This window comes from Octodon degus, unplaced genomic scaffold (genome assembly GCF_000260255.1).
Source record: "Octodon degus isolate 3935 unplaced genomic scaffold, OctDeg1.0 scaffold00128, whole genome shotgun sequence".
Taxonomy (NCBI): Eukaryota; Metazoa; Chordata; class Mammalia; order Rodentia; family Octodontidae; genus Octodon; species Octodon degus.
The window spans coordinates 6,242,681-6,256,900 of record NW_004524704.1 but is presented as its reverse complement, the minus strand read 5'-3'; the positions used below and the strand labels follow the sequence as shown (position 1 = coordinate 6,256,900).

Below are 14,220 nucleotides of genomic sequence, written 5' to 3'. Positions count from 1 at the left end.
TGTGTGCAAAGTATGCATTATTGTTTTCTCCTTTTAGTAATTGTTCAGGCTATTGTCTTTGTTCTCTAATTTGGACAGTTGTCAGTTAGATAAGTACAACTAAATGAATATGTTACTAACAAGTAGAAACATATCATTTATTGAACTTTGGAACAAGCAGTGTTGGAAGTCTTAGAAATAATAGAATAATAAGAAAACTGATGTTCACAACAGTTTGCCCTTAGGTTCCTCAGTTCCCAGGATTGCCTTCTCTACAACATCAAGGGCTGGGGAGATAGCTCAGTAGAATAAGTGCCTGCCTGGCAAGAGCAGGATACAGAGTTCAATCCCCAGTACTGAAAAGAAAAAAAAAAAAAGACTGTTCTACAACATCAGAAGCTTTAGACCTGCATTAGACCTGCATTGTGCTTGCAAGAGGCTAGATCCACTGTGTACTGCACAAGAAGACTCATTGGCCGTCTCATCAGGTTTGTGTTCCTCTGCTCTTTCTTACAACTGAAAAACTTCATTAATAAACCCCAGGCGGGGGGTCTAACCATAATCCTGTCTTCTACTCATGCGGCACAGACATACTGTCAAAGTAAATTTACAGGTTTTTTTTTTTTTTTTTTTGTATTTTAGGGAAGGGTCTACATAGTGTTCAGGGTCTCACTACTAGATCAGACTCATAGTGATCCTCCTGTTTACAGCCTCCCAAGAGCTGGGATTACAGGCCTAGTTTCAATTGCCATCTCAGCATGCCCTGGGGGCGAGGCCGGCACAGCAGGCCTGGGGATCGAACCCAGGTCCCTGCACCTGCTTGTAGGCACTTTCATTGTCTGAGGTATTTGGCTGCCCCTTAAGACTGTTATTTCTAAAATAATTGCTCAAACTGTTAGTCCTACCCATGGCTCATGGTTAGGTTTTCAATATAAATTTATGAAGAATACGATTATTTAGTTTTCTCAAAATTTATCTCTTAGGGCTGGGGAGATAGCTCAGCGGGCAAGGGCTTGCCTAGAAAGTGCAAGGTCTTGAGTTTGATTGCTGATACCACCAAAAAAAAAATCATCTCTTTTTCAGTACAATTTTCTACTATAGTTAAAATATATACTCACTTACTATGTTATTTCCTAAAGTAAAATTAGAAGACTTTTAGCAGTTTGAAAAATCTAAAGAAAATAAAGATATTATATATAAAACCACTGTGTCCCAAGTACTCATGTCCATTCATCTTATCTCTTTTTATATATTTTAATCTGGATTTTTAAAGACACATTTAATAACATAATGATTAATCATTTATAACTGTCCATTATTTAGTTAAATTCCTTTCTATTATATTTTTGTCAAGATGATGGTTAAGGTTATTCTTTGAATTATATATTGATTTTTAATTTAGATTATCAAATAGCCATTTTTTTCTTTTAATATGAAGACATCTCATAATATTTCTTTTTATGCTAAAATAAATCTTGCCCTTTGTGGACCAAACTTTTTTGTTTCCACATCAGGATTGTTTCTTAGTGACTACTACAGTTTAAAGAAAAAACACATACCAAATACTCTATAAACTTCTATAAGTAACTAATGCTGAATCTGTGGTGCATTTGATGCTTTTTGTGTGTGTGTGTATGTTTTGAATGCATTTCTGAAGCAGAGTGGGCTTATGTGCCCAGACTACTCTAAAATCAATTATCGCTGATAAATGAACTTTGTAAAATATGAAACCTTATGCTTTGATAGTTTAATTCAAGGAGTCGGGCTTATTTTAAATAAATCATATGCAAATACTTTATCCTCTTCAATGCCTTATTAAGCAAAGTTATGAAATAGTAAATCATTTATTAGAGGCACTAGTAACTTCAAAAAAGATTGCATTTTAATGGAAATGGATTGTAAGAGTTTAAATAGATTTATTTTTTCGGTACCAGGGAATGAACTCAGGACCCCTATGATTGCTAGGCACGCACTTATTCTACTGAGCTATCTCTCTAGTCCTGAATTTGTATAGATCGTACTAAAGTAACGTGTACTTTTCTGCCTCCAGAATCCTCTGGGGACTTTAGGAGTCTTTAACTTCTCCTCTACTTTCATCTGTTATTTTGTTGAGGTCAATCAATTCATAATGAAACATAACTCCTCTTAACCAGCTACTTGTTAAAATTCATGAGAAGAGATAAGAGATATTGAAGTTTAGCAAGCCAGCACTATTCCTTAACTGTAACTCACTGGGGCTTCACAGTTAGCTCAAGTTATATTTTATGTGGTTAACCTTCACTGAATCTGAAGGTGATAACAAAAACCTAATTTCATTATTGCTAACCAACAGCTTTGTAGACAAAGAAAAAAAGATCGAAGTACTCACAAGAAAATACAACATAATGTCATCCTTATTCCTAAATAATAAACAGTTTGTAGCAAAGTTTTCAGAAACAAATCTTTCATTATTATTCTTTAACCATAAATAAAAAAGAATGGCAATATACACAGAGAAGGCACTTTATTGTATATTTTGACTGTTAGTTTTAAAAGTCTGATTTAGGGTAACCATTTCTAAATAATTAAATATATATTTTAAAAATATACATACATTGAAATGATCAACATTTTAATAAAAGTGAAACAATACTAGGTTGTGAGGGGCTGAAGTTCAAGCTTTAGAAGGATTTGCAGAAATCAGTTCATTCAAAGTTCAATCACGAAAGAGTCCGAAGAACTTCCCTGAAGCATCTTCTGGTTTACGTGATATTTTGCAGGAAGAATCTGCATCTACAAAAACAAAAGCTGATGCTGTTAAAGCTAATAGGCATGCAGTAGATCAAGGAAAATACATTTGCCCCACAGAGCACAGCTGAATCTCTGACTCCATGATGCTTCATTATAGCTTTTATTTGCACGGAATGTTTTTATTTTGAAGATGGAAAAACAGCAGTATAATTTCAGATCAAAATGGGTTAATTAAGCATTTTTAGAGCATCATGTAAGTGCTTACATTCAAGTTTTAATAAAACTTATAAAATGTCTCTGTCACAGCCCCTTTCTTCAGATGTCTACTGTCTATTACTTTCTTGAGTGCTTAATCTTTATTTAAAAGATATTGTGATGAGAAACAAAAGATCAATAAAGAAAAGCAGGCTATAACATGTTTACTGTTAAGGTAGCACGGGATAATTGTATATTTTGCTCATGTAAATAGGATCCAATAATCCACTGGTATTTACATGTAATATTCCTGCTAGAATTAAAAATTATATTACTTTGTTTAAATTATGAAGTATCAATATTTCTTAGATTAAAAAAATTGCCAGTATAAAAGAATCAACATTCATCTCATTATTAAAAAAATTATGATGATATCTGTGGTATTAAGTGGCAGGATAATTACTCATCACATACCTAATTTCACCAGGTGGGCATCTGATGTGAAAGGCAGAGACAGAAAGCTCACTAATCACATCTAGAGAAGTTACGATAATTTAGACAAAGATGGCACTGTGAATTTCAGTAGTTTAGTGGAAAGTCTATTACAAACTTGAATACATTGAAGATTTGTGTTGCCGTAAACATTGCTACACATAGCAATGTTTGTAGTAGAACTATTCGTAATTGTGAGTTAATCCTGAAAGTAAGCTGCAATGCCCATGAACAGACAAATGGATAAAGAAAATATGTCGTTTATATATAGTGGACTACAACTCAGCTCTTAAGAGTAAATTCAAGACTTCTGGAGGAAAAGGATGTACCTAAAAAATATGTTAAGTGAAACAAGTCAGGCCCCATTAAACACCATACGGTGTCTCTCACTTAAGTCAGATAAGGCACAAAGAACAGAGATTGTGATGCATAGAACAAAATAAGAGGTAGGTCTCTTGCAAATGGGAAGGAGTCCAGGAAACCAAGGCGGAGCAGAGAATAGGAGTGGAAGCGGGGTAAGAACTGAGACGTGCCATGTGGGCCCGGCCAGATAGCTCAGTGGACTAAAGTGCCTGCTTCAGCAGAGTGTAGTGACCGGGGTTCAATCCCCAGCAAGCTGTGCCGGCCCCATCCCCTGGGGGTGCTGAGAGGGTGATTGAGACTTGGCATGGTGGCACATGCCTATAATCCCAGCGCTTGGGGTGCTGAAAACAGAAAAATTACTATGAGTCCGATCTACGTAGTGAGACCCTGTACACCCTATACACACTGTCCTAAATTCATCAGAGAAAAAAAAGACGTGCCATGTGTACAAACCTAATAACCTCGGTGAGTTTATGCATATCATTAACATGAGTGACAAATAATAAAAATGGGGAAAGAAAATTTGGAGGCAAAGGGAGTACAGAAAGGCAAAAGGGATTAAGAAAAGAAACAAGGGCTGCAAAGAAAGTGTAGTGGTCTAAGCGCCTGCCTGGCAAGCGCAAGGACCAGAGTTCAATCCCTGGTACTGTATGCTGTGCCAACCCTGGAATCCTGGGTGCCCTGTGCCAGTCTCTGAAACTGGGAGTGGTGGCGCACACCTGTAATCCCAGCGCTGGGGAGGCTAAGACAGGAGGATCACTATGAGTCTGAGCTGCATAGTGAGACCCTCTCCAGAATGAATAAAGAAAAGAAACAAGCTGTACAATGCACGTGTACGAGCTGCCCAAGATGAATATAAGCCTCATGTACTTCAATCATTTAATAATAAATTTAAATGAAGACTTTGTAGAGAACATTGTAAAAATTTCAAATTATGTTGCTTTCCAAACTGTGTATCAGAGAGGAAATTGCCATTTGGTTGGAAACAGGATGACACAAAGCTGCTGTATCTAGAGTTGACCTTAAACTATGCAAAACTTCCACGATTAGGTACCAGTTTCAATATGAGAGTGAAAATGTAAAGCAAAAGCCAGAAGGTGAAAACCCACAGCTAAGCTTGCTTTGAAGAGGATACTTGACACCCACAGGCGCGAAGCAAAGATCTGTGAAAGAGTTGCTTTATTTTGCTGGAAATGTGAACCAGAGGGCGAAGCGCCCAATAATGATGACTGAGCACCAAGTAATGGATCATGAAAGGAAGGTTGATTTATGAGGCCAAAGTTCTAGGTCCTAGAGCTCACTGTGGCCATCAGTGCATGTAAAACTTTGGATGAATCAGTTTCTTTTTGCTGCACCTATTTGCTGAGCAATTTCATGAGCTAGCATTGGATGAGCTAAGACTTCAAGTTCTTGAATCTAACTACTGAGCAGTGTGAGTATGCGAGCACTATTTTATGGTTACTAAATTGTATCTAGTCAGTGACATGTACACGACAGCTCCTGATTGATACAGGGAGTAGAAATGAACATGTGAAAAATAACCTTGAAAATTTGAATGGAAATTTAAATATATGAATATTTTATGGGTGTTGTTATTCAAGTAAAGCAAGAAACTTCTCATGAGGAAATCAAATAAAAGTATCTGCAGAACCTTGGGGGTGAGTTATTATTTTTTTTTTTTGTGTGGTCCCTAGGATTGAACTCAGGACCTTGTGCTTGCCAGGCAGGCTCTTATTCTACTGAGCTATCTCCCCAGCTCAAAATCTTGGGGTAGTGGTGAGAAATAATAAATAGAAACAATGGCTTACTATATGGGAAATTTCTAAGTGATTAACAGAAGAAAAAAAAATGTATATTTTGGTAAGTTCTTTTCTAAACCTATTCTTCTGTAATACTGCTCTTAAGATTTTAAGATAGCTTTTTAAGGAGTCTCCACACTGATTCACATAATGGTTGCACCAGTCTACATTGCCACCAGCAGTGGAGAAAGTTCTTTTTTCCCCACAGCCTCTCCAACATTTGTTGTTGGTTGATTTCTTTATGGTAGCCATTCTTTCTGGGTGAGATGATATCTCAGTGTTGTTTTAATTTGCATTTCACTGATGGCTAGTGATGTGGAATATTTTTTCATATATTTATTTGCTTCTATAATTTTGTCCTCTTGAGAAGTGTGTGTGTTCATTTCTGATGCCCAAACAAAAAAAAAGGGGATATAAGTGAAGGACCAATTTACATCTATATATACAAAATAGTTAGGATAGATATACAGCTACTTTCTCTTAATTCAATGAGAATAAATATTTGTACTAATAGTGTTTGGACAAGATATCATGTCTGCATCATGTACTATGAATAACTACTATGAAGACAATATTATGCAATGTATTAATTATTGAAACTGTCCTACTAACCTGTTTTGAAACTCTCATTACTATTTGTTTCTCAGTAAAATTAAAAAGATTTTAAGGTAGCAAATCTTACTAAGATTTAATATTAGGTTAGTAAATGTCAGGATGCTCAAAAGACTGCTAAGAAAGCGACACAATGTGTTGACTTGGGCCTCACACAGCATAATTCAGGAACCATTATACTACTTCAACTTTCTTTATAACTTAGTAACCGTCTCCCGAGTTTCTGTGGCCCAAGACTTAATTTGAATATATATATATATATATATATATATATGAAAGCGAGGGTTTTAAAAATAACTAATCATACTTGCTTTGGTAGAATTGAAAAATGTTAAAATGGGTGATAATCAAGCCTGGCAAAATATATGTAGAAAATAACCTTAATTATTTTAATATCAGTGTCATAATCTTCACGCATCAAGGAACTGGAAGTCAGAAAGCTGATGCCATGAGTTACTTGCTTTTCCATAGTAGTCGTCTTAAACCTACTCACATATAGAGTGGCAATGATGAGCAAGCCCAAGGAATTTCCACATTTGCTATACCACTAGACACGAAGAAAAATATTTCAATCTGACTTTTAAAGATGGTGCTATTTCAGGAGGTGCATTCTTGCCCATATTTGGTTCACGTCCCTGTATTCATGGGCATTCAGTAACTGCAAAACCTCAGTAATCAACAAATCCCTAGGGGCCAGGGAGTTGGCTCAGTGGAATAAGCACTTCCCTGGCAAGTGCAAGGGTCTGAGATCAATCCCCGGTTCCACAAAAAATAAAAACCCCAAAGAACAAATCTCTGTAACATTTTTTCATCAAGTTATTCTAATAAAAATATAGATCCTTTCTTGTGGCTTTAAAGCATTTGAGGAGAAAGGAAACATGCAGTCAGTTAAATTTTGAAAGGTTCGAGGTCAACGCGACGATTCTGAGTTTCTACAGTGGTGGTCTGAGGATCACCGAGAGGGGTAGGACAGCATTTGCTCCTCTTCAGCCTGAAGCTGGGAAAGCAGATCCAGGCTTCTTAAGTGTCTGGGAGGAAGGCGATGGCTTCTGCCAGTCCCGTTCACAGGAAAGCCTCACCTGCGTCTCTCGTTCCAGAACTATTAAAATGTCGGACACGCATGATTACATAAGATGTTTGAAAAAGAAACAGGATTTCAATTTTCTGGGTTTTAATTCAATCGCATAACTTTCTATCTGTGTGGCATCTTGGCTCACTTGATGTAGTTAAGCCTTCCATTTAATTGTGTAACAGCTGCCGCTAATGAAGCATTTACATGCTAGCTATCTATAGCTATATATCTCTATCTCTATATAAATTCATTTAATCCTCAGGACAGTATTATGTATTAGAAGCTATTACTGCCTTCATTTCATGAAGAGGGAGTTCAGAATCCAGGTAAGGCCCTGCAGCTAACAAACAGAAGACTGGGGATCTGAGCGGAGACCCTGGGATCCCAAGCTTGGTACCAGTCCCCTACACTATAATACTGCTCGGTACACCAGAGGACGTCTCAGTCCTCCTTGATGCAGAGATGATCAACAGCGGCCCTGAGTATGAAGCGTCGTGTATAGGTTCTTAACTACATCAAGTGAGCCAGTTTATTTTTAGAACTCTAACATAAATTGCCATCACTTGAAAATATTATGTGTCCAGTATTTCTAAGTCTGCTACACATGTTTAATTTAACATTCACATTATCACCAGAGTGTTATTCAAATGTAAAAGGCTGATATCTTGGCAGAAACAAAATATTGAATGTGTGAATGACAAAACCAGGATTTGGATGAGGTATTTGATGTTTGGCTAATATTCTGCTGCTACGCCATTTTCTTTTAAAATTTCATGTCATCCTAAGTATGGTAACATTCATCAATAACAAAATGGTGTATATTACTTGGGTGTGTGTTCTTTATAACAAAGGGACTTTCTACATATATATATTTAAAGTCAATTTGTTGCGTTAAATAGAATTTCAACTATTTGAAATAAACTATTTGCACATTAATTTTCACAGTTACATAGAAGCATATGAAAATAGTTCAACTTTTTACTTATCTTGAAACATATCTAGGATATTCATTTTCTTTCCAAAAGTCTCTTAAGTTATTTATCATCAATACATGAATTGAATGTAGAAATATTTACAAAACAATGAATACATAAGCTAAGAAATCAAACAGTTGAATTTTAAGCCAGAATGGATCAATTAGTTCATCAAAGACCTTATTCAAATTGTACTCACTGTTGGAATCAGTTAACCTCTGGAATTGGAAAGCCGGTTTCTACCAATTCGGTCCATGGGAATGCCCAGTCGCCTTTTTGGATGACTTACTGCTTTCCTGAAACAGATCAAAGAGAATACATTTATGCTAAAATTGAAGTCATTCACTACTTTAATTCCTTGTTACATAAGATATGAGAACTTTGTTTGGGAGTTTGACTAAATGTAGTAGTAATGATTCATCTATCTCAAACGTTGAACCTGTGTTGAAGTGGGAACAACCTCCGCCATTGTACACACAAGACACTTGGAATGTAGGAAAGCCAGTTTGCTCATATTCAAATAAATCTCTTCCTTCTTTTGACTGTTGTTGCTTTCTGTTAAGTTTTTTGAGACAGGGTCTTGCTATGTAATTTAAGCTGGACTTGAACTCACTATCCCTCAGCTTCTCAAGTTCTGGAATTACGGGCGTGTATCACCATGCCTGGCTTCTATTTTAGATTTTATTCCTTTGTTCACTGTGGAAAATTGGACTGGACTGGTTGTTTTTCCCAAATCGCCTTATGCAATTTGGTAGAAAAGAAAGTGGTAGAGACACTAAAACTGAGCTTGTGGTGTGGCTCGCGATGTCACTTGGAGTTCACCCACAAGAACCGTGTATGTGATGGCCTGAGTTTGCTTGTACTGAAAAATTTCATAATTTTCAATATGCCAAATATTGTTTAAAACAATTTAAACAGGTTCATTATTAAACTAACATTTAAAAAAAATCCATGCAAAAATATAAGAAGCCTATTTTCTAGTTTAAACTTTTGTATATTAACTCTTTTAAAAAAAATTTCTATTTGTTATTGTCATCACTTAGTATTTTTCAAACCAAAATCCAGAGGATGACCTAGAATTTAAAATATAACTTTCACGGTCTGGCTTTTGAGTTAAGAGGGATTTCATTCTCTATTGTTGGCAGGACTGGGTGGGATAAACCCCAGAAACAAAGGAAAGTGAATCTTCTCACTGCTTATGACAACTGACTTCTAGATATGTTAGGCTTTTCATGCCTTAGTTATGGAGAAAGGAGAACACAATATATACAAACAAATACTGTGCGTATCAAATTTTTCTTTTATCTTAGTGTAGGGAATTGAACTCAGAACCTTGCACTTGCCAGGCAGGCAGCTGTGCCTGCTGAGCTATCTCCCCTGACCTATGAATATCAGATTACAAGTGCAATAATCCCCCAGAGCCAGAAACACAAAATTATCAGTGATCCAACAGCTTTACAATGGGAAAAATGCTGCAAGTTATTCAGTTTTAGTTCCTTCAGATGAATAGTAATGATGCAGTGCTTGTTTGAGAATCTCAGCCCTGAGGATTTATTACCTCACAGAGTCATTTTCAACAGATTAGTCTGAAAATATTTCTTTCAGAATATTTTCAACAGCCACTTCAGTTCTTTTCTAATTATTTGTATTGTAGTGTTAAGCATTACTATGCAATTTAAACACTAAAATGAAATCAAAAGCTCAATATTTTTAAGAATTTTTGTTGTATTACTCAATTATTTTTCTTATTATACTGTAATGTACCGTATACCTACTATGGAACGAGATTCTAGCTGTGGTTGTCCTTGTATAGATGAATCAGAAAGAATTTTTCATTTTAAAATCCTTTAATTTTTCTTAGGAGTAATATGACTTCATGCAAATTGTAGAGGAAAAAAAAAAACACTCTCGCTTTTACTGAGACTAATTTTTCCTAAACAATGCTGGTGATATTATGACTAACTTCTTGAAAGGCTCTGGAAAGTATAGAAACAATAGATATATAATAGATTTTTCATTGCTGTACATTGAAAATAAGAATCTATAAACTTTGCTTATTTAAAATAATTAAATGAGGGGAATTGAAGTACTCTCAGTTTCTTCGATATCTCAGGTACAGTACATCATGCTGTGCATTCAGACACCGCATTAACCCTCAAGTGGTGTTTAGGAGTCGGGTTACGTTATTTTCTCTAATTGAACCTCTTGATGTTTCATATCTATCTTCTTAGTCTGGGTTTTGGTTTTATTGTGTGACGTGAGTGCATGTATGAGATTATAAGAATTTCCATCCTATACAGCAATTTGATTCATTAATTAGATGAGGGAAAATCTAGGAGAAAAACATTTATTGCCTATTTTTACCACCTTGTGCCACAGACCTCTTTCAGAATTTTTAAGTGAAATCTGTTATCTGCGCTTCTGAATTTTCTGATAACAAAGTGAGTGCATAATTTTCAATTGATTAACCAATTGGGAATTATACATAGCAATATTTTCTTTCTTTTTAAGAGAATAATAAAACATAAAAATGATACAGAATTTTAAAACAAGATGATAGGAAATAAAGAATGGTTATTATATCACATATTGTTATCTTCAAAGTAGTTGTTTGGATTACCAGATATATATATATATATATAGATAGATAGATAGATAGATAGATAGATAGAGAGAGGCGGGCATGTAAGATTGGTCAAATAATATAAACAATAACTGTTCCTTTCAATCAACTAACAAATTAGTAACACAATTATTTTCATTGTCTTGCACCTTCTTTTCTTCTTTCCCCATCCCAGTTATTTTTTCCTCTTTAGGAAGTTTCTTTCCCTTTCATAATGCCTATATGCCATGGTTTGTTATAGTTATACATAATGATTGTTTAAAAAGAAAAATCTCTTATGTACACTTTAAATACCTTTAATCCATACAAATAAATTTATTGTCATAAATTAAAGCAGATATTTCCCTTATGCTAGTTAGAATAAAGGCTTTCCACAGATATCTACCTTAAAATCCTTAGAATGTATAAAGAAATCTTTGAAGAAATAAATAAGATTGAAGACTTTGAGCTGGGAGGATTGTGTTGTACCGAAGGCTCCCAGTCCTGCCACTGTAGTCTTTAAAAGTAGGTGAAGCTAAGACAGAATGGGTCCCACAGCACAGTAATTCAATAAAGTTTTTTTTTTTATTCATTTATGTATTTGATACAGGGTCTCACTACGCAGGTAGGACTTGTAGTGATCCTCCTGTTTTTAGCCTCCGCATCGTGGGGATGACAGGAGAGCGCCAGCCACCATGCCCGACTTGTTCCCTGGCTCAGGGCACCTGTGGGGCGGGGCCAGCGCTGCACCAAAAATTGATAAAGACTTCAGCCACATGGCTGGCTTTAACCATGAAAAAAAATGTATTAAATTAAGGAATACTGTGGGCCTTAGAAATTCTTTTTCCTTTCTTTCCTTTCTCTCTCTCTCTCTCTCTCTCTCTCTCTCTCTCTCTTTCTTTCTTTTTCTGTATTTTATGGAATGGTTTATGGGGTGTTCAGGGTCTCACTACTAGATCGGACTCCTAGTGATCTGCCTGTTTACACCCTCCCAAGAGCTGGGATTATAGGCGCACCACCATGCCCAGTCTCAATTACCATTTTAGCAAGGATTATAAGGATTACATTCTAAGGATTATAAAGTGGATATCTGTGGAAGGCCGTTATTCTAACTAGCATAAGGGAAATATCTACTTTAACTTATGACAATAAATTTATTTGTATAGTTTAAGGTTATTTAAAGTGTAGATGAGAGATTTTTCTTTTTAAACAACTGCTGGGGGCGGGGCTGTTACAGAAGGCCCAGGGATCCCCCTGGCCCCTGTGCCTGTTCCTAGGCACTTTAATCAGCTGAGCTATTTGGCCAGCCCTAGAAGTTCTTGAAAGAAACAGGGACCTACATCCTAGAACCGTAAAGGAGTGAATTCTACCAACAAGTTGATTGTGAAAAAAATAAATTCTCACCCAGAGCCTCCCGGAAGGCTCACAACCTGGTGACTTCTTGGATTCTCTCTGTGTATATTTAGAGCTAATACGTATGTGCAGAGCGCTGATGTACAGAAAATGATAAAGTGAGAGTGCTTCCAGTACCCTTACATTCCTCCACTAACTCTCCCACCCCTAGACCTCCAGGAAGTGGTAAGATGAGTCACCCCAAGGTGGAGACGTGTGCTCAGGGGAGTCTCAGGCAAGAAGGAAGAGGAACTGAAAACCAGCCCCTTTCAGGTGTTCAAAGGACTGCAAAAAGGAGAAGGAACTGCACTGGGAGGGAGCAAGTCACAAGACTGGAGCAGCAGTTTCCCGAAGAGCTGATGTCATGAGAATAATCCTTTTACTTTTTAAAAGAGAAGTGTGATACGTACATTCAAATAGAATATTATCAATTTAGGTTTTAAAATAATGAAGTTCACAAGAGTGTAACATATTGTTGGTTTGCTTTATTATAGTTTATCTGTCCCTGCTCAGATACATGAGAAGGGGCTGTGGTCCCACTGAAAGTAAAAAGTGAACCAACCTTCCTTCCTTCCTTCCTTCCTTCCTTCCTTCCTTCCTTCCTTCCTTCCTTCCTTCCTTCTTCCCTTCCTCCCTCCCTCCTTCTCCGCCTCACTTCTTTCCCTCCTTCTTTCCTGTACCCATCTTTCCCTCCTTCTTTCTCCCAGATATGACCATACAATTACTAAAACCAATAAAAAGGAAGTGGGCTTAGCTGGTTCTTTCACTCATTGTTAATGTGATCTTCTTCCTGTCTGCTACTGTCAGCTTCTTTTTTTTTTTCCTGATAAAAATTCAGTATGCCTGCCTTTTCTCTCTTCTCTACTTGCTTATTCATTTATTGTATTTATTTGCTAAATGACATTTGATGGTATTTGTTCTCTATAGTGGCAACACAGTGGCAAGTAACACATGTTTTTACCTGTAGAGTGTACCACATTTATTTTGAAAATATCTACCAAACTAACACATAAAAACATCATGGACATTTTAACAGAGACTATTCTTCCAGTTTAGCCCAGTGCTTTTCATATTATACAAAGCCTAGTTTTTTCCACAATGAAAAGTTTTTTAAAAGTGCAATATCTAATAGGCGAATTGTGTCAGCAGAGGGTTGCCCTCCCGCTCGCTATAGGATGGCTCCTGAAAGACCTTGCAGAAGTAGTTCGCTTGCTTTAGAAGACAAGAAAAGGCCAAGTGGGCATCACCGCCCTCTGCACATGGCTTTGGTCAAGTAAAAGATCCATAGTTACTTTGACTTATTCCATTAAATTTGAGATTGGTTGTAAACGCTCCTATCTGTCTAGAAATCAAATTTAAATTTGGAAGAATAAAACCAATATTATGTATAATATATACATATGCATATTTCACTCAGTATTTTCAAATTTTAACCTGTATAAAAGTAAAAGCAATTCTTTACAAAAAGTACATAGACAAAATTATTGTATTTCAGCAAGTTAACAAATGCCTGTGCATTCGATATTCATTTAGAAGCAACGTGCCAACCGAGCACTGTAGTTAAGATATTTTTCTGATGTGAAATATATATATATATATATGTCTTATACTGAGTACGTCTTATTATGAGATTTTTTTCCCCAAAATTTCTATATTCATGTCCTGATAAACCTGAAAATCTGCATCTGTAAGAGAGTTTCAATGTATTTAAAATTTTTTTATATATATATGTCTTATTATGAGTACGTCTTATTATGAGATTTTTTTCCCCAAAATTTCTATATTCATGTCCTGATAAACCTGAAAATCTGCATCTGTGGTGATATTTACCCTTCTATGTCTACAAATATGCTTTTGATTAAAAATAAATTTCAGGTGACATCAGGAATCCCTGTAATTTCAAGTTGTTCCTGATCCTCCAGGACAGAATTTGGGTACTGATTGCCACTTCAGTCTTTCTGCTGCCTCTCTGCTCAGAAGCCAGAGCTGGGGCGTTTCATCTGCCCTCCC

The 14,220-nt window shown here is 36.2% G+C and overlaps 1 protein-coding gene across 2 annotated transcripts in view; it reads right to left on the bottom strand.

Moving 5' to 3' along the window:
- Positions 1–2,502: 2,502 nt before the first annotated feature.
- Positions 2,503–14,220, bottom strand: part of Ostn (osteocrin) — a 49,479-nt gene continuing 37,761 nt past the window's right edge. The window contains exons 4-5 of one of the 2 annotated variants that reach the window (XM_023700938.1): positions 8,396–8,512; positions 2,503–2,751 (exon numbers count right to left, since the gene is read on the bottom strand). In XM_023700938.1, coding sequence (XP_023556706.1) covers positions 8,428–8,512 — 85 coding nt within the window. In that variant the 3' untranslated portion in view covers positions 2,503–2,751; positions 8,396–8,427. The remainder of the gene's footprint in view (positions 2,752–8,395; positions 8,513–14,220) is intronic. The other variant, XM_004640908.2, reaches the window with a different exon arrangement.